A 24,009-nucleotide genomic window follows, 5' to 3' on the forward strand; every position below is an offset into this window, starting at 1 on the left:
TCCCTTCTGGGCTTAAAGTCTATGACAGTTTCCTCAGAAGGCTAGTAGAAAAACAGAGGCAAGGTGAATAGTGACGTAGTGGGCACAAGCGCAGGCTATTCAGGCTGACCCAGCCAGAGCATCTTAAGAAGGATTTGTGCAGAATTTTTATAAATTTAAGTTGGAGTCTGTACCTTACCTTTAGTTTGTATATTAAATTAGGTTTGAATGGACCTACTTAAATAATCATCGAGAGAAAGCGCATGGATGTTTGTTTCAGATCCAAGTTTCTCGCTGCCAGACTCAGTCTCCTCTTCTGCTTCAATTGTGCTACAACTCTGCACTTCTGTGGGCAAGCATATGGACTTTCCTATGACTCCTAAGGATTTGTTTCTTAAGAGGTGCCAGACCTTCACCTAGTGGTGATATGCAAACATCAGGCCTGATTCAACAGTGTTACTCCAGTGCCATGCTGGTGTAACTCCAGTGAAATCAGGCTCACTATTATTAAAGGGGTACAACATTAAGATCACGTGCAGAATGCTGCCATTATAATAAGCAAAGGAAGGGGATAGTTCAACACATTTTCCCCACCCCCCACTGTTCCTCGGACGTTCTTGTCAACTGCTGGAAATGGCCCACCTTGATTATCACTACAAAAGGTCCCCCCCCCCCACTCTCCTGCTGGTATTGGCTCATCTTAAGTGATCACTCTCCTTACAGTGTGTATGGTAACACCCATCGTTTCATGTTCTCTGTGTATATAAATCTCCTCACTGTATTTTCTACTGAATGCATCCGATGTAGTGAGCTGTAGCTCACGAAAGCTTATGCTCAGATAAATTTGTTAGTCTCTAAGGTGCCACTAGTACTCCTTTTCTTTTTGCGAATACAGACTAACACGGCTGCTACTCTGAAACCTGTCGCACTTCTAGTGTTCACAAGCTTTTTTGGCTTGTTTTCAGAGCTGCAAAGGTCACATCCCCCTACAGATCACTAGCTCCTGCTAACTGTGATCACCCTAGCATGCACGCTGCTGGAGTCTAGGGACTGCCTAAAGGGTAAGGCAAATCTCTTCTTTCCACTCATGCATATTTCTTTAAAATTTATCTTTTTAGTATCCTTATTTTCTAACCAAGAAGGAACAAAACATTACTGTTATGCAGTCAGGGGTAAAAACCCCCCACGATACGTGGGTCCAAATTCTAGAGTTTTTTCAATGGTTCTAGCTTCTAGATTTCTCTCCAGCAGAATGAGTGTTGGGATGCCACTGGATGGGAGTCAGCGAACCATTCTGGGCATTGAAATCTGCAAGCTGTGGTCTTGCATAGTAAACAAACAATATGCTGAAATGTTCCCTTTTCCTTATTTATCTGAGGGAACCCAGCACACATCCTTTAATTTGTAGATTCTTGACATATTAAAACAAAAATATCCAAGCCAAACTTCAAGGGGATGGGGTATGTTTTATCAACAACGAACAAACTGACATTTCAGATGCATCAAGGAGTTCCAGTAGCGTCTGGAATACCTAAATCTCAGCGAGTTTACTTATCATGGCCCAATACTCACATGGTAATTTTAATCTTGGATACGGATTGCAGTCCCCACTCTTTATAAAGAGCCTCACATTCCTCAAAACCTGCTTCTTGCTTCCTAAATTGGGCCACAAATCAGGAAAGGATTCCCCATGCGTAAGTCCTATTAAAGTCACATACTGAAGTGTGACTATATACTTTTCTGAATCAGGACCTTGGTATCCGCAGTGACAAATCATCTACACCTTCTCTTGCCGTACCTGTTGTGCTGAATTGTGTTTTTGTCAGAGCTGTACTGTGAGTTCTCCAGGGCAGGAATCTGATCCTGCTTTCTAAGGGACCATGTATATTTACAACATAAATGAATTAAAAAAATGTCAGCGGTAAGTATCCCCTATGACAGCATCTCAGGCTTCGTTTTTTTGTTTGCTAAAGCTGAGTTTGCTAAAGCTGAGTTTGGTGCTAGAGTTTGCTAAAGCTGAGTTTGGTGCTAGACTAACTTGTGAAGCCCAAGTGTTTTGGGGAAAATATGCACACATGTTCACATCATGATGGTAACAGGAACCTTACCTCTGCCAGCTGGAAGAGTGCGGACTTCCCACAGTGCTTAACAGGCTCAGGACTCCCCAGCTGTGAAGTATTTGATGAGATCTACATTTTGAACAAACAGAAGAGAGAACATTTCAGGGTCACTGGGGAAAGAGGGGGGGGGAAGGCTAACTGTCCCTCAACTTCTCTTGGGATATTGCAGACAGTCAGTATAAACACTGGGCCCCAAGTTAGGAAAGCATCCCTATTCAGGAAGCACTTACGCATGTGCTGAAGTTCCATGAAAGTCAACAGGACATAAGCGTGTGCCTAAGTTTTCTCCTGAATCTGGGCCTACGTGCGTAACCACATTTTTTATTGGATTTGTGACCTCCATAGATGACACATGCTAGCCATGCAGGTTTTTCTACATCACTTCAGTGACCACCTAAGGGACCACACAAAAAACAAACCCCATCTGCTACTTAGCAGAGGCGGGTCTTTTGCTAAAGTATAAAGTTATACTGGAAACTTTGGGGAATCTTTCTGTGTGGTTACTTAAAACAGAGTATTGTTTGTTTGAGATGGGTACAAATTTCAATGTATTCCTTTAAAGTTAAAGGAAAGCTTTCAGTAAGTAAAGTTTTCCAGATCAATAAGGTCTTATTTGCCCTTTAACATAGACACTGTTATTCCTGCCTTAGCAGCTGCCTAGTGGCCCACTTCACAGAACTGCCTTAGTCTGCCTGTTACAGGTGGCACAGCAAAGAGACCATTTTAACCTAATGGCAGTCACACTGCTCAGAGAGCATCAGTGTTCATTGTGCTGTCCCAACCTTGGCTTTGTAGAATTAAATGGTATTGTTTGGAATGAGAGACTCCATCCCTTAACACTGGGTTTTCAGGGCACAGGTGTTCCTGAGACAGTTTCTTCATAACACACACATTTATATTCACAGTCTTTTGGGATACACAAGGCCACTCTAATTTTTGGTTGCAAGCTTGTCCACTCCTGGGTCTCAATGTGTTTTTATACACATTTTTCCTTTGGAATAGATTACTTTACTTTGCAGTTTCAAGGGGATACACTGGAATTAAAAAACAAAACACCCATTTTACTGCCATTCATTCACCATACAACTATGTTTAAAATACACACAAACATTATTTTTGTTTAATGTTTATTAATAGTTATTACTTCTATTACAGTAGCTCCTGGTGGTCCAGTCAAAACTGGGTCTCTATTGTGCGAGGCACTGTATAGCCATGGTCCCAGCCCCAAAGAGTTTCTAGTCTAAAACCCTGATCCTGCAATGAGCTCCATAGAGGCAGTCCCCTTAAGCACACAGAGCCCCATTATAGTCAACGAGTGAGCGTACTCAGTGATCCTCCTGCACAGATTGGCTTGCAGGATCCGGGCCTTCGTTTCTTTAATTTCTATTTTATAGTAACTTACATTATAAAAATATTAACCACAAGGCAGATCTCCTCAATTCAACCTCAAAGCTATTTAGGGGTCCGGAAAAGTAACTCCACGTTGCTTAAACAGAACATGAGCTCACACAGAGGCATGTTCTGATTTTTGACACCACATGTGCAAACCAAACAGAGTGGAAATACATCATTAATTGTGATGTGGACATTCACAACCAAATGATGGCAGAGCTGTTGTTACAGTTTTACAAGGTGGGAGGAGAAGTCAACATATTACCTTAGCATGAAATAGACTCAACAATTTGGAGAACAAACTCCAGGAAACACAGCAAGTTTAGAATTTATCTCAGAGAAGATGTTTGCTGGGCTTGGGAGGTGATAGAAGGATCAATCAGCTCCCAATAATGATCTCAAATTTTACTCTCTTCTCGTTAAATGCAATCTTCTAGTTTTAACAGAATTATCAGTATCTACCACACCTTCCTAATTTCCATTCACCTCAAGCATGAATGGTTAGTTCTTATACACAGGGTTGGCTTCTGATCCCACAAAACCACTTATTTTTAGGATCATCTTACTATCTCAGAATCCTTTTACAATAATTGCCAATATTTTAGCTACTATTTCTGGCATGGGTGGTATGTTATGCCATAGTGTACGCTTTTTGTTGCCTATGGAGTACAGGGTAACTCAGACATTTAGTAAAATGTTAAGGCCTTAACTCACACTAATACTATAAGCGTATTTACTTATTTTATATAATGATGAATCTATATCGGAAGATTATGGCTTTTTCCTAAACTTGGAGTAGGGAGAGAGGGGGAATAGTGAATCAGCCATTGTGTACACAAATATCACGCTGCTAGGTCAACCTCCAATTCATAGGCATTTTGCCTCGAATTGCTAGATTTAAATATTTTGCACAAAACCCAAACAAAATGTAAAGAGTTGTCTCTATGTCGATTGTACGTGGGTCAGTGAAGCTGCACTGGGGATGAATTCCGCCCCAAGCATTTGTGTGTCCTGACTGCAAGTAGAGGGAATAGAAAGGGAAATTATACATTGCTGCAACAAGGATGCTAGCCTGCACTTGTTTTGAAGTTAGTCTAGAGAAAAGCTTTAGTAGAGCAGCTAAAAGAAGAGTACTGATTTTGAGGTGATTAGCCTGGTGATTTTATTGCCATCATTCCTTGGAAACATTTTCGTTGTTTAATAAAAGATGAGAATTTAGTTAAGTAAACCCAAGGGGAGCTTGCGAGTCTTCACTGCACAGCGTTCATCACCATCTGTTCTCATTTGCCAAACAGAGATTCAATAGGCCTCGAGAGCAAGTGTTTCCATCTGCTCCATTTCCCTCACATGAAAAAAAGGAGAAGAGCAGCCAGCAGCACATGACCAGAGAGCTCTCCAACCACCACCAGCAAGTGCACCTCAAACCATTGTCTGCTGACCAACCTCGAGCCTAGATCACGACCTTCCGTGGAAAACCCCTTAATTCAGTGATATCATCAGAACCGTGGGACTTTCTTACGGATTTTTAAATATCTCTATAGCATCTGCACGTATATCCAGACATGCTGCACGACTCCTAGGGCTCTCATCCCCTGTTGTGGCCGGTCAAGAACAGGCAGGCCTGATTAGCCCTATCATCAGTTTTAACTGAAAAATATAGCACTTGGTGAAAACAAGAAGGTGAAAGGCATACTGGGATTCTCAGGAAGAAAGAATGCCATGGTGTATAATAAGCTGTCTATGAGTGACAGGGGAATTCTATTCCCGGGGCAAGGGATGGCCATTATAAGTGACCCATCTACTTGATGGGATCACTCTTTTCACAAAGAGTCAGCCTTATTCACTCCTACTGTGAAGGGAATAAAGAGAAAGGGAACATATGAAGAACACCCAGTCAGAACAAAATGCTGTCTGGGACGGCTGCCAAGAATCCCCAGGCATACTGGCTCACAATGCATTTCACATCATTTCACAGAACTATTCCACTACTGCTTAAATATCTACTTTCACTCCTTTTTTTAGTGGCACTGTACATTGCTCATTGCAGTATGCTGCAAACTGCTTACCATAACTCAGCTTACTAATGGCAGCAATGCACTAATAGACCGGTCACAGGAAAAAGTGGCAGAGCAAGGAATGGGACTTTTGTCAAATGTGACAAAGATTCCCTGTGTGAATAAAAGCCCTGTATTAGAAAAAAGCAGAAGCAGAGCCAACAGCAGAAAGAAGGGCTTAAAGAGATACTGCTGTGTGTTCCCCCCAGAACAACCTAGATGAAACCAGGCTGCATATGATCTCCCCAGTGTTGTGTAGCAAGATGTTAGTCACTGCAGTTAGCATTGCAATGATGTTGGCATGACACAGGGGAGTATCTCTGGGTGAACAAAGGTTCTTGGTGCTAAAGTGTTTTTATGGCTCTGGCCAGATTTCTCTCTCTCAACTCTCTAATTTGAAGTAAATTATTGTCCTAAACTTCAGAGGCAAGGCCAGCCTGGAACAGACATTATTCTCTTCCAACATAAAATAAGTCCTAGCTACGTGTAGCAGAGTAAGGGGAGGTTTTAACATTTCCAACAGAAAAAACAGATCCTACATTTAATAACTCCCTCTTTCAAATTAACCAATAAAATGCACCTTCCAAGTTCCCCTGACTTCTACTGTTTCTCACAACATCTTCAGTATACTGAGTTAACTAGCTGCGCATAAGTAGGTATGTCATTAAACGCACTTATGGTACCTTCCTACAGGAAAGCTAGGAAACATGAATACATATAAAGAAAAGGAGTACTTGTGGCACCTTAGAGACTAAACAATTTATTTGAGCATAAGCTTTCGTGAGCTACAACTCACTTCATCAGATGCATACTGTGGAAACTGCAGAAGACATTATATACACAGAGACCGTGAAACAATACCTCCTCCCACCCCACTCTCCTGCTGGTAATAGCTTATCTAAAGTGATCACTCTCCTTACAATGTGTATGATAATCAAGTTGGGCCATTTCCAGCACAAATCCAGGTTTTCTCACCCTCCGCGCCCCCCCCCCCACAAACTCACTCTCCTGCTGGTAATAGCCCATCCAAGGTGACCACTCTCTTTACAATGTGTATGATAATCAAGGTGGGCCATTTCCAGCACAAATCCAGGTTTTCTCACCCCAACCCCCCCTTTTTCAAAAAACCACACACACAAACTCACTCTCCTTCTGGTAATAGCTTATCCAAAGTGACCACTCTCCGTATGTGGTCACTTTGGATAAGCTATTACCAGCAGGAGAGTGAGTTTGTGTGTGTGGTTTTTGGAAAAAAGGGGGGGGTGAGAAAACCTGGATTTGTGCTGGAAATGGCCCACCTTGATTATCATACACATTGTAAGGAGAGTGATCACTTTAGATAAGCTATTACCAGCAGGAGAGTGGGGTGGGAGGAGGTATTGTTTCACGGTCTCTGTGTATATAATGTCTTCTGCAGTTTCCACAGTATGCATCTGATGAAGTGAGCTGTAGCTCACGAAAGCTTATGCTCAAATAAATTGGTTAGTCTCTAAGGTGCCACAAGTACTCCTTTTCTTTTTGCGAATACAGACTAACATGGCTGTTACTCTGAAACCTGAATACATATAGAGGTTCTATGGAATCCTAAAATCAGAGATATAACCATCTATTAACTTTTTTAGGATGGTTTGATAATTCTGTAGGCAGGCGATCATATTCTGTTCAATTCTACAGGTTGTTGTTAACAGAGTCATTTGGATAGCACACAAATGATGGTAGAGATTTTAATAGCTGACAAGGGGATTTAGCTACACAACTCAATTGTGGTATTCACATTTATAGGAGTTGTGTATCCAAATCCTGGTGCTAGCTTCAAAAGTCTCATCCTAGAGTTGCCCAATCTGATTTATAATCATTCAAGAAAAACACTTAGTACATCTGGAAAGTCCTTCACAGCTACTGTACATTCATGCTATTGTGTGTCCTACCAGGATACTGCTATTCAGACATTTTCTGGCCCCTTAATGGTTACCTATAAACTACTGTTTTACACTTAGATCTCTTATCAGTAATGATGTGTCCTGAATGTCCATCATAGCCAGGCAATACATAATTATCTTAAAGCTTAATACAAAGGAAGACACAGGGCTGGAGGAGAAAGGGTGATGAGTAGGAAATACGGGGGTTCCTGGAGTCCATAATGCACCTGTGCAGGGCCATGTACAACGCCAGTTCTTATGCTCAATGAACAGAAACTACGAACACCTAGCTCCACAAGCAATACTAGACTCCCCAAAGTAGACTGGAAGGAGGTATTATTAAATACATTCAACATATTCCTACAGCTGAGGGAATTCTGTTACAATTATCCATAGGTCACCATAATGTACACATTCAAGTACAGGTGGCAGGAAAAAAAAAAAAAAAAGCTCTAGCCGCATGTTCAAGGTATTTTTGGATACGTCGTCTAACGTGCATTATTTACTGATCCACTGTGGCCTTATGTGCCCTTGTAACTCTTGAGGTTTGCTTGCTCTGCTCTGCATCTCTCTATTTGTAAGGTGTATGCTTCCTGCCTGCAGAGGCGGATGTCATTCTGCAAGCTGCTGCAGCTCCTTACAAAGGGAGGCACACACTGACACTTTGGATCATCCTCTGTTTGTTGATTCCCTTGATCTAAAATAAGAAGCCTTTTGGAATGAAAGTCTGTAGCTGTTCTTCGGTATGGAAAGACACATAATATTCCTGACTTCACGGCTTGTGTGTATGTGGGGTTCTGGTGTATTATGTACGGTGTGTTTGAATAGGAAACCTACCTCTCCGTGGATCACTGGTTACTACGCCAACATTCTTCCCCAGCAGAAGGCTCAAATCAATTCTGTTATGGTGCTGAGAACTTACGGCCTGTTCCTTTCACTGCTACTTATGTGACCACCTGGTGTAACCCACATGTTTTATACTGCAGCATTTGAACTTGTTTCTCTTGTGGAGCAGGAGACAGGCAGTGGGGGTGGACGAGACATGAATCTTATCCAGATACTCTGTCTCTCTGCACAGGTGCAGAGAGCAGGGCAGGCCAGGGTAACTCAGGAAGAAGAATCCAGGAACTTCCAGAAGGGGTGGAGGAGTTACGAGATATGCTCAGTAGCTATCCTGAGACTATAAGAAGTTTTTTCATTGTGATCACCGAACCTGACAGGTCATACCCTCTTCACGCTCTGAAAGCTGAGCCAATCAGAGTGGAAAGGGTGGGGGAAGATTACAGAGGAGTTAAAAACAGCCCTGTGGACTCAGCAGCTGATGGATACAGGACCAAAAGATGTGTCTGCTGTGAGGGCTGAGTCCCTTTCTCCTTGTGCCACTTTGGATACGGGTCAGGGCTATTCTAGCTTTATTTACTGGGGAAGGATAATGTTTGGTCCACTGTGGTGTGTTTTGTGGGCCGAAACAGAGAGCTGGGAGGGAAGCATTTGTTACCCCTAGATGCTAGAGAGCCTGTGGACCTCCATTTAGCTATTACCTAACTGCTCTAAACTGGGATTCTGTCTCAGTTAGAGAGAGAGAAAATGGAGCAACAAGCTTCAGCAAAGAGTTAAGCTGAGGTGCAGGAAGAAGGGGAGTGCATAGTTATACAGAATATTGCCTGTACAGCTCCATCCCCCCCGCTATACTTGCAAAGGCTGATCTGTCATAATTAACAATATCCTTTCCTCTCTCCCACTTTAAAAAGAATAGTTAAGTTGTTATACCTCCGCAAACTGAAACAGTGCCGACTCCTCAGTTTGTTTTGCAGCCGCTGGGGCATCAGGTTGTGATGGGCTCGAAGAGAGCTGGAGGGAAAAACGATTTTTTTGTAGACAGTCATTTCTAGCTTCAACATTCTACACGTCTTATACCAAATGTACGAAGACTCCCTGTATCCAAGACCATGCAGATAACTGTACTGTAAAGAGTACTTGGCTTTCCTAAGGGGCTAGTAAAAGGTAATCTGTGAGGAGTACTTACATCAGTTTCACTATTAAAATCACCATGATTTTTAAAGAGCTTTTACTGCTTCACTGAATAGTCAAAATAGCAAAATAAAAAAGTAACACCACCTCATGTTTCAGAGTTCAGTGAAAGGGGTATTTCACTGCAGTATGCTGGCATTTACAAAGCACAATAAGCAACTTAGTTTGGAATGTGTATGAACGCAGACATGGTAACAGCTGCACAAAACCAAAGTGAGGCACTGGATAAACACCAGTAGCCATAAACGCTGTACTTTGTTAATCTGAAATTCCGATTACATTGGGTTTGTATAGCGATTTATTTTCTACCGCCACAGATGCCTGCAATGTAACCAGAAGCATGTTTTATTTCCAAGGAAATTAAAACATGCCAATAAATAGGCATCTGAGGTGAAGCATATATGAGTAGCTTCCAACTTGCTCACCTTACAAAAGATGGATGTGCAGATGTGGCTGTGGATTGGCCCCCTACCCTGCCACTGGGTGAGGAAAAGCCAATGGGATTTAGTGGGAGGTCACAGGGCCTCAGCATAACTGTAACTACAGCACCTAACAAAATCCTGCACAACATCCCTCCTGCCCACGGCATTGCAAAATGAATGTGCAGTCAGTAGGTGAGCTGTGATTTCCCCTATATTACCAGGACTTACCAGGAAACACCAAGCAAAAGGCCATTAAAAAAAAAGATGGAGTAGAGTGATTTTCGCTGTTTTGTAGGAATTGTGCAAATGCTACATTAGAAATATTGGATGATGAATATTTATTTATTATCCTCACCACCATGGACACTGGACTTTTAAGGTGGTGGTAAGTGATCTTATTACTGGCTGGAAAACTGAGTTTCCCCTCCCCTCAAGAGTGAAGCCATTAGCTTTTAAGAATTCAATATTATACATTTTATTCTGTCTGTTATCTTTCCTGATACATAAAGGATCTGTCTGTTCTCGACAGAAAAGTACTCCTTTTCTTTTTGCGAATACAGACTAACACGGCTGTTCCTCTGAAACCTGTCTATTCATGTATTTCAGGAGTTCTGAGATCTTAGCTTGAAACCTCGGGTTTTGTGGGTTGAAGTTAAGATATGAGCATTCATTTACTTTGGGGGTGAAGGAAGAGATGGTAACGTTATTAGCACTAGGAGACAGAAGGCTCAGATCCACAGCTGGTGTAAATTGGCAAAGCTTGATTATCTTCAGTAGAGCTAGAGTTATTTACACCAGCTAAGGATATGGCCCTAGCGCTTCTGCTTAAACTGAATATCTTTGCTTATGGGTTTAGATTAGCCCTTATGGTTTCCTCCCCCCTCCCACCCCCCAAGAGCTGTACAGAACTTAGTCACACAACGCCCCCTACAGTTCTCAAGATTTCCACAGCTCACATATTTACATTTGTGTGTGATTTCATTCTTTACAATCATTTTAACAAATCAGAAAAAAATGTATAAACTCAAATGAGCCACGGATGTTCAGTGAGGGCTGAGGTTCTTTGGGAACTGTGTACTGTTCATAAAAGACATTTGCAGCATATAGCATCTACTGCAGATGTTCCAGTATATGCCGTGCATACCAAACAATAGCAGCTACAGAACTTTTGAACAGTTTGGTCCAACTGAATACTCAACCTAATAACCTTATATTGGTAACTCACAAAAACAACAGATTAATCTCCAGGCATGCAAAAAGATACATTTTTAAAGTAGTGCTTACAGAATATCAAAACTTAAATGAGAAGAAAATTTCACCCTGCAACAAATCAATGAATGCACAAATACTTTGGTACTGGGCTACGATATATGCCAAGTTTAAGCCTATACGGGAACTTTGTTGCCAAACTACAATATCCTGAAAATTGGCATTTCTAACAAACTCCAGGTGATTATTAACCTGAGACCCTTCCTGGCTGTTAGCAACAGAGAGCCCACTTTATTGACAGACTCTCAAAGGACTTAGACATGTTCAAGAAGTCAAGTGAAGTCATCCTCTGGTGTCAAACTGACATATGTGAAGCCAAAAGGAAGCACTACTGGTATGTAATGAAAGGAGGCAGGGAAAGGGATATATAGTACAAAGTCTGCCTTCTTGGACAGCTGAGAATTCAGGACCTAATCCACATAAGACTTACTCTGTCCTCACTGGGACTATTCACGAATCTATAGTGACTGAAGCATATAAGACTTTGCAGGAATGGGCCCGGAGCATTTTGTCAGCTCTGTGGCTGTAGAATAAAGGAAGACTGTGGAGCATCCTCAGGCTGTCAGAAGCAGTACAATCACTTTTGACTGAGTCAACTGCTAAAATGGTTACACTGGCTGATATATAATTTAACTATACAGAACTCTATCAAAACCTTGGCTTGTAAGTAAAGAGTTTTGTCAGCTTAGGGCATCCCTGCACTACGTCTAACAGCACTGTGTTTAGGGTTTCTCTCATGTGCTATATACACTTTTCTGCAGCTCAAGTCTGGCTTCCCCAACTGGTAATGGACCATTACCCATAAATAACAGGAATGTGGGGAGGGAAGCATGTGGTTGAAAACATTTGAGTAAAGGCTTGTCTCCTTCAGCTAAAGTGTTTGGGATTTCTTTAAAAAAATGTTTTTGTTGAAAAAATCATCCTTTTACTTTTGGAAACTCACCTCTGCAAACTGGAACAATGGTGACTTCCGACACGCTTCAGTAGAATTAGATGCATCAGACTGGCAAGTACTCGAGGAAACCTGAAATAGTGATGACAGGGAATAAAACATCAATGACGTGCCTACAAAGACAGCAGCAATAATTCGTAACAAGAAACACTGTGCAGCAGCAACAACAGTATTCAGAAGCAGGGTTGAACAGAAGATGGACAGGCTGATGTTTCATAATCCTGGGTACACAGAAGTGAATGGAATTAAAGGTGAGGCCAGTACTATAGCATCCTTTTTAATACACCTCACAATAGTTTAAACAGCAGTTAGGCCCAAAATACGACGTTTGGTTTTGATTTTAAACTTCACAAAAGGTTTTATGAAACCAAATATTAAAAGGACAGTCTCAAATTAAACATACATATGACTTTTGTTGGTCATGCTGTGGGTACTCCTACACCTCTTATTTGCAAATTCATTATGGAGAAAAAATTAGATTATTCCAAAAGCAAAAACACAACCCACACCATTTCAAAAACTGATTAAGTATGCTAAGTGACAAAAGTGTATTTACTTATAACATTAAAAAATGCAACTAAGTACTTAAAAGCAAGAAAATGAGTAGTTAAAAGCCACCATAAATCTTGAATAGCTCGCATATAAAAATTTCATACCATGTTTTTGTTATGTGCTTAAGTGACTTAGGACCACTTAGAAATTCCACTGAAAGTCACTTAACACAAAACAAGGTAACAAAAATAGGACATTTAAAACACTATTCTGTGGGTCAGAATAAAGGCTATTGTGATTGAATATGCATTGCTCTGTACTTGATTTTAAAAAGCATATAAGTGACTTAGGAGAACAAGTCCCATTTAAAGGATATTAAGTTTGAAATATATTTATGAAATGTCAATTTTTTCAGGGTAAAGAGTTATAGCTGCTGTCTCAGGAGACTTGTAGCTGCAGCTTAACAGAAGTGTGTAGCATTGCATGGTAAAATTATGTACATGGATCATTTGGAAGCTGATCAACAGCCAATCAAAATTGAGGAGGCTTTGTGGAACTGTGAGTATCGTGCGAGCACACTCTCTCTCTCTCTCTCTCTCTCTCTAAATGATAGGATTTAGGGATCCTCCCCCATAGAATTTTTAAATGCCAGATGCAATTTCATCCATGAAGAAGATTTAAAGTATTTTAATGAAAGTATTTTATAAACAAACAAGACAATTTCCTGGGCATTTATCTTAAATTCTTCACCACAATAAAGTTGCCAATGCCAATCAGTAACAGATGCTGCACACCAAAACATGGAGGGCCCCAAATGCCCTTCTTGATTTTCCAGATACAAATATTCTCCACCCCCCCCCCTTTACTGGTTGGTAATTTTTGAATTGGAGGTGAGGGGAGACTGCTGGTTGTATTGTTCTATAATGGCATTTTAAATGTGTGAAAGGTGCTGAGACCCCTGAAGCGTGTTTTTTTGGGCTCATATTATGCATAAGCCGAAAAAATGACCCACCAGCAGCTTAAGTGGTGTGACTCTGGAGCTTTACGAGTGAAGGATGTACATTTGTGAGAACTCACGTGTGTCATCTATAAGCACGGGGATTCATTAAAACAAGCAGGACTAGAAAAGGCACCAGAACGTCTGGTTGTTCTTTTCGGAGATTGCTCCTGAAATCTACTCATTGCAGCCGAGGCACAGAGAGCAGTTATCGCCAAAGAATTTATGACCTGGGATTCTGATATCACCCTGCTGCCAACGATCTCTCTCGGCTCATTTAGCCTCCTATGTTCACGTATGGACTCCTTTTTCCCCGCAAGATGATCAATGAAATTCATTTGCCACAAGTGAATGAGATTCTACACAAACAACCCCACAAGGCTACTTTGATACCCTCCTGCCACCTCGCCTTCTCAAAAAAGTTATCGCCCCCTAAATAAAACACCATTCCTGAGTGTTATAATCTGTATTCCAACAGAATCTCACTAAATAGCAATTTTCTATTCTGCACAGGTTTCAGAGTAACAGCCGTGTTAGTCTGTGTTCGCAAAAAGAAAAGGAGTACTTGTGGCACCTTAGAGACTAACCAATTTATTTGAGCATAAGCTTTCGTGAGCTACAGACCAGCCCTTGTACTGGACAGGCAACTTGGCTGTAGGCAAATCGAAAGAGTTGGACTTGAAGGGTTGAATCGTCACTTGGATCTCTGGGTTGATTAAACTGGGGTCCACTAAGGAAGCATGGATAGCTGACACTTGTGCTCCGGTGTCCCTCCACGCGGTGACCTTCTTCCCGCCCACACTCACAGTTTCCCTCCGCTCCAAGGGTATCTGGGAGGTATCTGGGCCTGTGGACCTCTGGTGTGATTCTGGTGCAATGAACTGTAATCTGTTGGGGTTCTTGGGGCAGTTGGCCTTTACATGCCCCAGCTCGTTACATTTAAAACATCGTCCAGCTGACGGGTCACTTGGGAGAGGTGGGTTGCTGGAGAACGGGGTGGTGGGACGGTAAGGGGTCTGGAGGGTTCTTTGGGAGGTAGGTGGGGCTTTGGGTGGCCCCCAGTAATAGGGTGTGGTCTGGGGTTGTCCCTTCTGGTCTCCGCTCCAACTGCGACCAGTTTTCTTCTTCTCTGCCACCTCCACCCATCTGGCTCCAATTTCTCCTGCCTCGATTACAGTTTTGGGCTTCCCATCTAGGATGTATCTTTCTATTTCCTCAGGAACACCCTCTAAGAATTGTTCCATTTGCATTAGGAAGGGCAAATTTACTGGAGACTCAACACTTGCTCCTGATATCCAGGCACCCCAATGTTTCACAACGTGGTAGGCATGTCGGGTAAATGACACGTCTGGTTTCCACCTTAGGGCTCTGAACCTCCGACGAGAATGCTCGGGTGTTATCCCCATTCTGACTCTCGCCTTGGATTTAAACAGTTCATACTTGTTCATGTGTTCTTTAGGCATTTCAGCTGCCACCTCAGCTAAGGGTCCACTGAGCTGTGGCCTCAGCTCTACCATGTATTGGTCGGTAGAGATGCTGTACCCAAGGCAGGCCCTTTCGAAGTTTTCTAAGAAGGCCTCAGTATCATCACCTGCCTTGTAGGTGGGGAACTTTCTGGGATGGGAAGTGGTACTTGGAGAAGGATTGCTAGGGTTTGTTGGGATATTCCGCTGAGCCTTTATCTTCTCCATCTCCTCCACAAGCTTCCTCTCTTTTTCCTTCTCCTCCAGTTCTTTGGCCCTTGCCTCCATTTCTTTGTCCCTTGCTTCCATAGCTCTCCTGTGAGCAGCCGCTTGGTGTTGTTCTGCCTCTTTCGCTGCCTCCCTTTCTTTCTCCTTTGCCTCCATTTCTCTCCTGTGAGCAGCTTCTAGAGCTTTTTCGGTTGCTTTCATTGTCTCCAGTTTGGCTAACTCCAATTTGTGTAGTGCCTTGGTGTCTGACATCTTTACCTCTCTGTTTTTAACTAACTTTACACCCGAGGTTTAGAAATAAACAAACAAAACTGGGCTGTAAAATTTTGCTGTGCTGGAATAGAATACCTATTCTCTGATAGTGATTGTCAGCCTACAGAAAAAGACAATTCCCTTGTCTCTGCTCTGGGCCCAAATCAAAGCAAAAAACCTCCAACTACCTGGAAACTTGCTTACCAGCAGCCTAAAGGAAAAAAAAATCCTTTTCAAACCTGTGCTCCTTGTAAAACAAAAAAATTAAAATCCTAAAAAAAAAACCCCTACCACTTTTGTCTCCAGGCAAATGGGTAGAACACCTCCCCCCCCCCCCCCCCGCGTTTACTTTTAGGGAAAGAAAAACTCTGGGTTGGAAGACTGTGAATTTCCCTGCAGGAGTTAAGTACCCTGCCTCCAGGCAAAGAAAACGTGCAATTCAGAAAGATAATCCCCTTTTGTCTCAGCTCTGGCTCCAAAGCAGAGAGAAAACAAGCTGCTTTTCCAGCAGCTCCAAAGGAAAAAAAAAATTCCTTTTTAAAATCTGTATTTCTAGTTCAAAAAATCTCAAATTGATCTCAAAATGATTTCAGGTTAATCCCACCACGCTGTAGCTCACGAAAGCTCATGCTCAAATAAATTGGTTAGTCTCTAAGGTGCCACAAGTCCTCCTTTTCTTTTCTGCACAGTTACTTTTCACAGTTACTTCACAGTCTAGTATCAGTGGGTTCACAAAATACCTCATAGTACACTTGCTAGTATAAGACAGAGTATCATAAATAACTGGAACTCAATTATAATCATCACAGTGATTGAAAAAGGTACATTTGTGATGCACATGCCTTGACGTTTCACTGAGTCAGTTCATTTCAGGCCATTGCATTGATGGGGAGTCTGCCAAGAGTAAAGGGTCCTCAGGATTTGTCCCTTACTTATTAAATTTATAAAATTCAGTCATCTGCCACGATGCCCCAGCCACTGGTGAAGTTTGGCTGTAATAAAGAACTGTGGACTATCAGTGTGAAAAAGTCTCCCAAGGGCTTAATTTTGCCTTTCAGGCAGAGCTCCACATGTAGGGCAGTGTGAAGCCCCCAGCAGAAGTCCTAGGAAGTCTCCTGCCTCAGAACTCTGCTGGCCAGTTTGCAAAGGGGGGAGGAGGGTCTGCTCCATACCTGCTTTCCCCAACCACGTGGGGGTGGTGAGCATGGCTAGCCCCATGCAGGACAAGGGCTGCATAAGTGCTCTGTTCCTGGAAGGGCATGCAAGGGGAGAGAAATGAAGAGGTTCCTTGTCACCCCACACTTATGCACACAGTGGTGCAGGAGGCCAGGCAGAATCTCTGGCCTGACACTGTTTGCGCTACTCTACAAAAACACAATAATTACTGAAAAGCAACTGTTGGAGGTTGTGGAATAACCGTGGTTGTAGACAATCACGCCCGAACTGATACTCATCTTGCAGGGTTGATTTAGGCATAATTAAAATCAACTAAAGTGATTAAAAACCAAGTCTGATTTTTTTCCCCTTGAAGTCCCCTAAGTTAAGAATGCGGTTTTTACAAAATTCTGTTAAATATTTCCCACCCCAAAACTCAGTTAGTCCCAAGCCAAGAACAGCTTTTCCAAGTTCAAGGTCAGCTGCACAGCTATGAATTTGGAATTGCAGCAATGAAAGCAAGACCATTGCAAAAACTTACACGTGAGTAGCCCTGCTGAGTTCAGTGCTGAAGTACTTACGTCTTTGGTCATGGCCTAGAACGGTCATAGTGATCACTAATGCCGCTATAAGTAGAAACCCTCTACTTTTGTTTGTTGCTTCTCTTTTGTCCACTCCAACTCGGTACCAGATTATCCTCAGCAACACACAACTGACACTGGACCATCACTCATGACTTAAACCCCAGGTAACATGGCCCTTAGTAGTTATCAATTGAGCCAAGATCCAGCCCCTATACAGCACAGTGCAGCTCTTCTACCTGAAGCAAAAGAGAAGCATCCTTATCCTTTACGCATATTCTCCCTTCTCCCCACATCTTTCCTCTTCCTAAAGTAAGAGAGAGAATTCAAGAAATTGCAGTGATTGGCACCCTGTAAATAACTTAGACTGCTACAAGATTAGATTATGATAGGCTACATAGACTGAGGGCAGGGGGAATAATGAGAGAGCAAAATTGCAGCACTGCTGCTCAGAGGAACTTCTCTGAAATAACTCATTGACGCCACTAGGTGTTGCTATAAGTCTAACAAAAAATTCCACTAACAGGATATTATCTATGGGATGTCAGATTTGAAACAAGAGGTATTTCCCATGGAGACAAGCCAACATCTAAAATAGGAGCAGCCCAAGGTAATTTAGAAAAATGGTTACCTACCTTTTTGTAACTGTTGTTCTTCAAGATGTGTTGCTCATGTCCATTCCATTGTAGGTGTGTGCACGTCCATGTGCACAGTCGTTGGAGATTTTTGCATTAGTGGTATCCGTAGGGCCGGCTGTGGCGTCCCATTGAGTGGTATATTAGGTGCTGCCGGCCCTACACGTTCTCGGTTCCTTCTTGCCGGCATCTCTGACAGAGGGGTAGGAGGGCGGGTAATGGAACGTACATGAGCAACACATCTCGAAGAACAAGAGTTATGAAAAAGTAGGTAACCGTTTTTTTTCTTCAGGCGCTTGCTCATGTCGATTCCATTCTAGGTGACTCACAACCAGTATCCTCAGAGGTGGGATCAGAATTCACAATCTAGTGGCTTGCAGTACTGTTCTACCGAAGCCAGCATCGTCCCGGACCTACTGGGTAAGTGCATAATGGGACGTGAATGGGTGGACGGATGACCAGGTGGCCACCCTACAGATTTCCTTGATAGGCACTTAGGCCAGGAAAGCTGTCAAAGAGGCTTGCGCCCTAAGTGGGGGGTGACAATCGCCGGAGGTGGCACCTTCGCCTGATGATAGCAGCAGCAAATGCAGCAGTGATCCAAGAAGAAATTCTTTGAGCGGACACTGGATGAACCTTTCATCCTATCCGCCACTGTAACGAACAATTGCATCGACTTGCGAATGGCTTGGTCCCTTCAACATACAAGACTAGCGCCCTCCTGATGTCCAGGGAATGCAATCTAAGCTCCTCCTCCGACTTATGCAGCTTTGGAAAAAACACAGGCAAATAGATGTCCTGCCCCGTATGAAACTGCGAGTCCACCTTGGGCAGGAAAGCTGGGCAGATGACTCTACTAGGGGCCAGGACCCCCTGCTGCTCCCAGGAGTCGGAGGTGGGTCCCTGGTTAGACTAGGGTGTCCGACTGCAGCGGTACCTCTGATCAGCTCCAGTGCAAGCACATGGCCTGACGCAGGTCCTTTGCCCAAAGCCCCTTTTTCTGTAGTGCTGGTGGCCCGTCAACTTTGAACACTTCTTAGGCATTCGAGAGGGGGAACGATGCCAGGTGGACTCTGGTGCCAGTGGTGCGTTGCGTGCCGATGCCGAGATGCCGGGTGTGGAGTCCGTCCGAGAGGACTCGGAGGTAGGGTGAAGCGCAGCCTCTTGAGGAGGGTCCTCAAGCGGATATCCTGCTCCTTCTGAGTTTGAGGGCAAAAGGTTTTTTGCAGATCCTGCACTTATTCTTTCTGTGGGACTCCCCCAAACACTTTAAACAGCTCTCGTGGGGGTCACAAATGGGCATCGACCAGCTGCAAGATGAACATGGCTTAAAGTCTGGGGAACGGGGCATGCCCCACTCTAAGGCCAAGTCCCAGCTGTGACTCTAAGTCCTCAACTACTACTCTACACTTAATGGTCTAATTAAGTAGCTATCAACTAACAACAAAGGAGACAGAACGGCTATCGTTCTTGCGATGTACGACAAGGCACTCTCACCAACCGTCATGGGCAGTAAGAAGGAACTGAGAGGCTGTAGGGTTGGCAGCACTTAATATACCAACGCATGAGCTCGGCACTCACGGGGGGTGCCACAACCGACCCTCTGGATACCGTGAAGGCAAAAATCTCCAACGACTTTTCACACCTAGAATGGAACTGAAATGAGCAAACACTTGAAGAACAAGTTCAATGGCTATTAGCCAGGATGAGTAGGGATGGTGTCCCTAGCCTCTGTTTGCCAGAAGCTGGGAATGGGCGACAGGGGATGGATCACTAGATGACTGCCTGTTCTGTTCATTCCCTCTGGGGCACCTGGCACAGGCCACTGTCAGAAGACAGGATACTGGGCTAGATGGAGCTTTGATCTGACCCAGTATGGCCATTCTTATGTTATAACTTTCCCCCTTCGTTTTAAGAGATGACAGAGGAGAACTCTGCGTCAGCATTTAGCATAACTGATGCAATCTACCTGGGGGCCTACTGCAAGTTAATTAAACATCTTTTGTTGTGTCCACCTTTAAGTTCTCCTGCCCACCTGTCTAATAAGCTCAATGTTGTGTTTAGAAACTGTGTTGGTGAGCAAAATTGAATTTTCTTAACAGAGTGGAAAAGAGAGTGTAGTTGGTTGAACAATTACGAAAACAGGGATGTAGGTGGCAGTATGATTAACACAGGGATGGTGGCAGAAAATTACAGAGCTACTGTGCAAATGCCACTGTTGATTTCTCTTTTTCCCCTTCCTCTACTGATACATATACACGTTGTTCCCACCCATTCACAGCTTTTGCAACTATAAGTAACACTTGGTACCTCATTTAATGTAGATTTAACAAGGAAGTTAATGTATGTCGAATAATTTAGTGAGGCTCGACAGATATGTATCATTATATCCCTGTTAATCCTCAAGAAACGTATGTTCTTACTAATAGAACTAGTGATCTTCCACTCCTTTACTTTAGATTTAATAAATAGCAAAATGAAGTATTTTAATCCATATTACTGTCTCAATAGCTACACTTGTTCCTAAATCCCAGGGTCTGTTTACCGTCGTGGGTGGGGTTTTCATACCATGGACCCTTGGCCAAACACACCAACAGCGATGATACTGCTATGCCTCGCGCTCGCCAGAGGATTCTGGGAAGGGTTAACTGAGATCATTCTTGTGAATACACCCCACGCTGAGCTCATGTTACATAATAGGAGATCTTCAGTTTGATTTCCACCTTTCAGCCCCCTGCTTCAGAAGCAGAGTCGAGCTGCTTGTGCTGGAGATGAAGTGCAAACGCCAGCATTTAAAAGAGTTTTGCAAAGGACAATTATCCAAATAACTGATCCCTGGGAGCTGCTAGGTTCCCAGTCAGGGGAAGGCTGTGTGCGCATTCTGGTGAAGTGCAGCACTCACACACCATGTTATAAATCTTAACTAATTGTCACAACAGCCTTGTAAGTGCATCTCTGGACTGTAATGACTTAGCAGGACTTCCTCTACAATTGATCTTCCTGGCTGCTGTGGGTCGCCCAGGCGCCTGGCAACAGAACCGAAAGCAAGAAGACTCTCTTTCCTGACAGGGACAGGAGCTTATGGGGGAGAGGGAGAAGAGGAGCCTGAGTGGGAGGGGAGACAGCGACAGGGAGGGAGAAGGGCAGCAGGCTCCCTACTTGGGCCTCCCCCCGCAGCAGCAGCAGAGTTTGGGCGTGAGAGGATGCAGGGGGTTGGGGCACAGGATAGGGTGAGGCTGCCTCTGGGCGGCGCTTACCTGGTGGGCTCCCTGGAAGCAGCGACATCCCCCTCGCTCAGCTGCTAGGCGGAGGTATGTCCAGGCAGCTCTGTGCGCTGCCTCCACCTGCAGGCACCGCCCCCACAGCTCCTATTGGCTGTAGTTCCCGGCCAATGGGAGCTGCGAAGCCAGTGCTCTGGGCGGAGGCAGTGTGCAGAGCTGCCTAGCCACGCCTCTGCCTAGCAGCTGAGTGAGGGGAATGTCACTGCTTACAGGGAGTGCCCCAGGTAAGCGCCGCCCAGAGCCCACCTCATTCTGTCCCATACCCCAACCCCTTGCATCCTCCCACACCCAAACTCTGCTGCTGGGGATGGGGGGTGGTGGCCTGAGACTGCCACGGAAGCGGCCAGTGCGCCTGGTGCAGGGGCTGTCTGAGCTGCCCGAGCCCAGCCGCTGCAGAAGTCACGGAGAGTCACAGAATCTGTGACTTCTGTCACAAAAACTCACAGCCTTACTCATTGGCAATGTGCATCTCACCATCTCCTTCTAGAGGCACTCCCACATAGATAATAGCCTTCTACTCCTACCAGTTACTTTCTCAGCTCAAAATGATAGAGAGAAAGGTTGTGGATCTAAAGATCCCAGATCTGCTGGGCACCAAACTCCCTTAAACCCTTTTCAAAATCTCAGCCACTCAGTTTTTCTGGCTGTCACCCATTTAACCACATGATCCTTGAAGCAATCAGAATATGGAAGTGTGTAATGTTTGCTATTGGAAAGTGTCATTAAATGTGGTTGCCTCTCCCCTGGGGCCAAATTCTGACACCCTCACTCTTGTTGAGTAGCACCTCTCTCCAAATGCACCTTACTGCTTTCAGAAGGACGGCACCTGAAGTAAGCTGGTATTCAACAGAAGCACAGGGCAGACTCTGGCCCACAGCAGTGGTTGGCAATGGTTAACAGACCATTTTACCCACTGAGCTCAGTGTACATTTCTGAGAAGTGACAAGAACTTTTCTTCTACATTTCTTAGGGCCCTCATGGAAAGAGGAGAATCTCTAGATTTTTTTGGTTTCCCTACTGTGATGTACATGGATACCTTGTGTTCTGGTTTTACAGGAGACAGACTGCTCCTTTCACAACTTGCCAACCTGAATTTGTGCTATGTATACTTCAGCGAGTGTCCACTTAATGTTCTTAAATTGCTTCAATGTTTGCTTTATGATTTTACCTTTAGAAGACCTACAGTATTTTATGTGTGGCCACGCACATACAGGCATATCCATCTCCTTACTGGATCTTCCTCTATGGCTGCATGTGCATGAGTCATTTGTCTTCCAAGGTTGGAATATATTTTGTGCATGTTCTGGCCCTCATTTTGACCAGTTCTGGGATAGAAAGATTTTGGGGCAGAGATGCCCGGAGACAAAAATATTTTATTAGCCACACTGCTTCCTACTTTTCAGAAATGCTGTATCTGATACAAGTGTGGTTTGCAACCCACATAAATCCTTATGTGAAGCACAAAAAATCCAAAAGAGGGCTATTTCTATCCTGAAACCAACATAAGTATTCCTATCAGCCCAGATCACCGATGGACCCTGCAGTGCTCATAGGAGCATTTCACATGTAACACCTTGGAGATCATCCTAGTGGAGACAATTTTCATATAAACAGCAAAACGCTTCATATCCAAAGTGGAGAGCAAAGTTCTTTGGGTCCTTTTAGTGAAACAGCACGCCTGCTCCCATTTAATGTCAGTAGGAATTGTGGGTGCTTAAAAACCAGGCCCCATCTTTAAAAAAAATCTTCCCCCTTGCATCCGCCCCAGTAAAAATGGTTATAAGTCCCAAATCCAAAAGGCCACATTTATAGGCTTGACACTTACGAGACATTTACACTTTAGCACAAAGTAACCAAACAGCACTTTCTCTTTCACTTACAGAAAACCCTAATTCCAAACAAAGTTTCGCAGGTGTTTTCTCTACAACAGTACCTCAGAATGCTAATATCTAAAACAGCTCAAGAGTTCCACTCCCTAAACATACTTGTCCTATCCTTAACTTGGATCTTGGCAGATATGTCAAGGAGCAATAAATTTCAAATATTTTCTAATTTTTGCATCTATACAAACCATATCTGTATTGTTACTATTTTCAGCTTTCGGTTAAAAATATTTTCTCTGTTCCGTGGCCAAACATAATTTTATGTACGTTTTAGAATAGGAATTTATGCCACAGGTCCACATGTTCAAATCTGGGCATCAAAAATCTCACTCATGATATACAATACTCATTATAATACCACCCATGTTGGGCCTATTTGAGCCCCCAAATGCACGATTTGGGCCCTCAAATGTACCCTAAATAACAACCAACCTCCTGAAACCTGTAGAGAAATGGAAAAACATTTTTTATTTACTGAAGTCCTACGTAAGTGCAAAATGTTTGTAATATAGTGAAATGACTACAAAGCATTTAAACCTGCTGTGCATAACACAGAGCCCTAATTAACAGGAATAGACTATAATACCTTGAACGTATGCTAGCACTTGCAGCCCTTTCAAGATCAAAATTTACATATGACCAATGTAGTTGTATTATTATTATTAAATATTTACATTGCTGTAGCTCTCAAAGGCCTAGGTCAGGAAAGGTGCTGAGTTGTGCCAGGCACTATACAAACAGACAGGCCAAGATGGTCCCTTCCCTGAAGGGCTTGCAATCCATGGTCTAACAGAATCATTACATTCCAGTACTTCTGTTTTTGACAACAACAATATCTTAATGGGGAGATATAAGAGGTCTCATATCACTGCAGTCAGTCAGTGGAATTATATTGCCACAGTAC

General features: G+C 43.4%; 1 protein-coding gene across 6 annotated transcripts in view; it reads right to left on the reverse strand.

Moving 5' to 3' along the window:
- BBX (BBX high mobility group box domain containing) overlaps nt 1-24,009 on the reverse strand; it is a 190,010-nt gene that overhangs the window by 44,477 nt on the left and 121,524 nt on the right. For all 6 annotated transcript variants that reach the window (XM_048870868.2, XM_048870888.2, XM_048870877.2 and 3 more), the window contains 3 exons: nt 12,130-12,210; nt 9,235-9,315; nt 2,088-2,168 (listed from right to left, as the gene is read on the reverse strand). In XM_048870868.2, coding sequence (XP_048726825.2) covers nt 2,088-2,168; nt 9,235-9,315; nt 12,130-12,210 — 243 coding nt within the window. The remainder of the gene's footprint in view (nt 1-2,087; nt 2,169-9,234; nt 9,316-12,129; nt 12,211-24,009) is intronic.

The sequence above is a fragment of the Caretta caretta genome, chromosome 1 (genome assembly GCF_965140235.1).
Source record: "Caretta caretta isolate rCarCar2 chromosome 1, rCarCar1.hap1, whole genome shotgun sequence".
Taxonomy (NCBI): Eukaryota; Metazoa; Chordata; order Testudines; family Cheloniidae; genus Caretta; species Caretta caretta.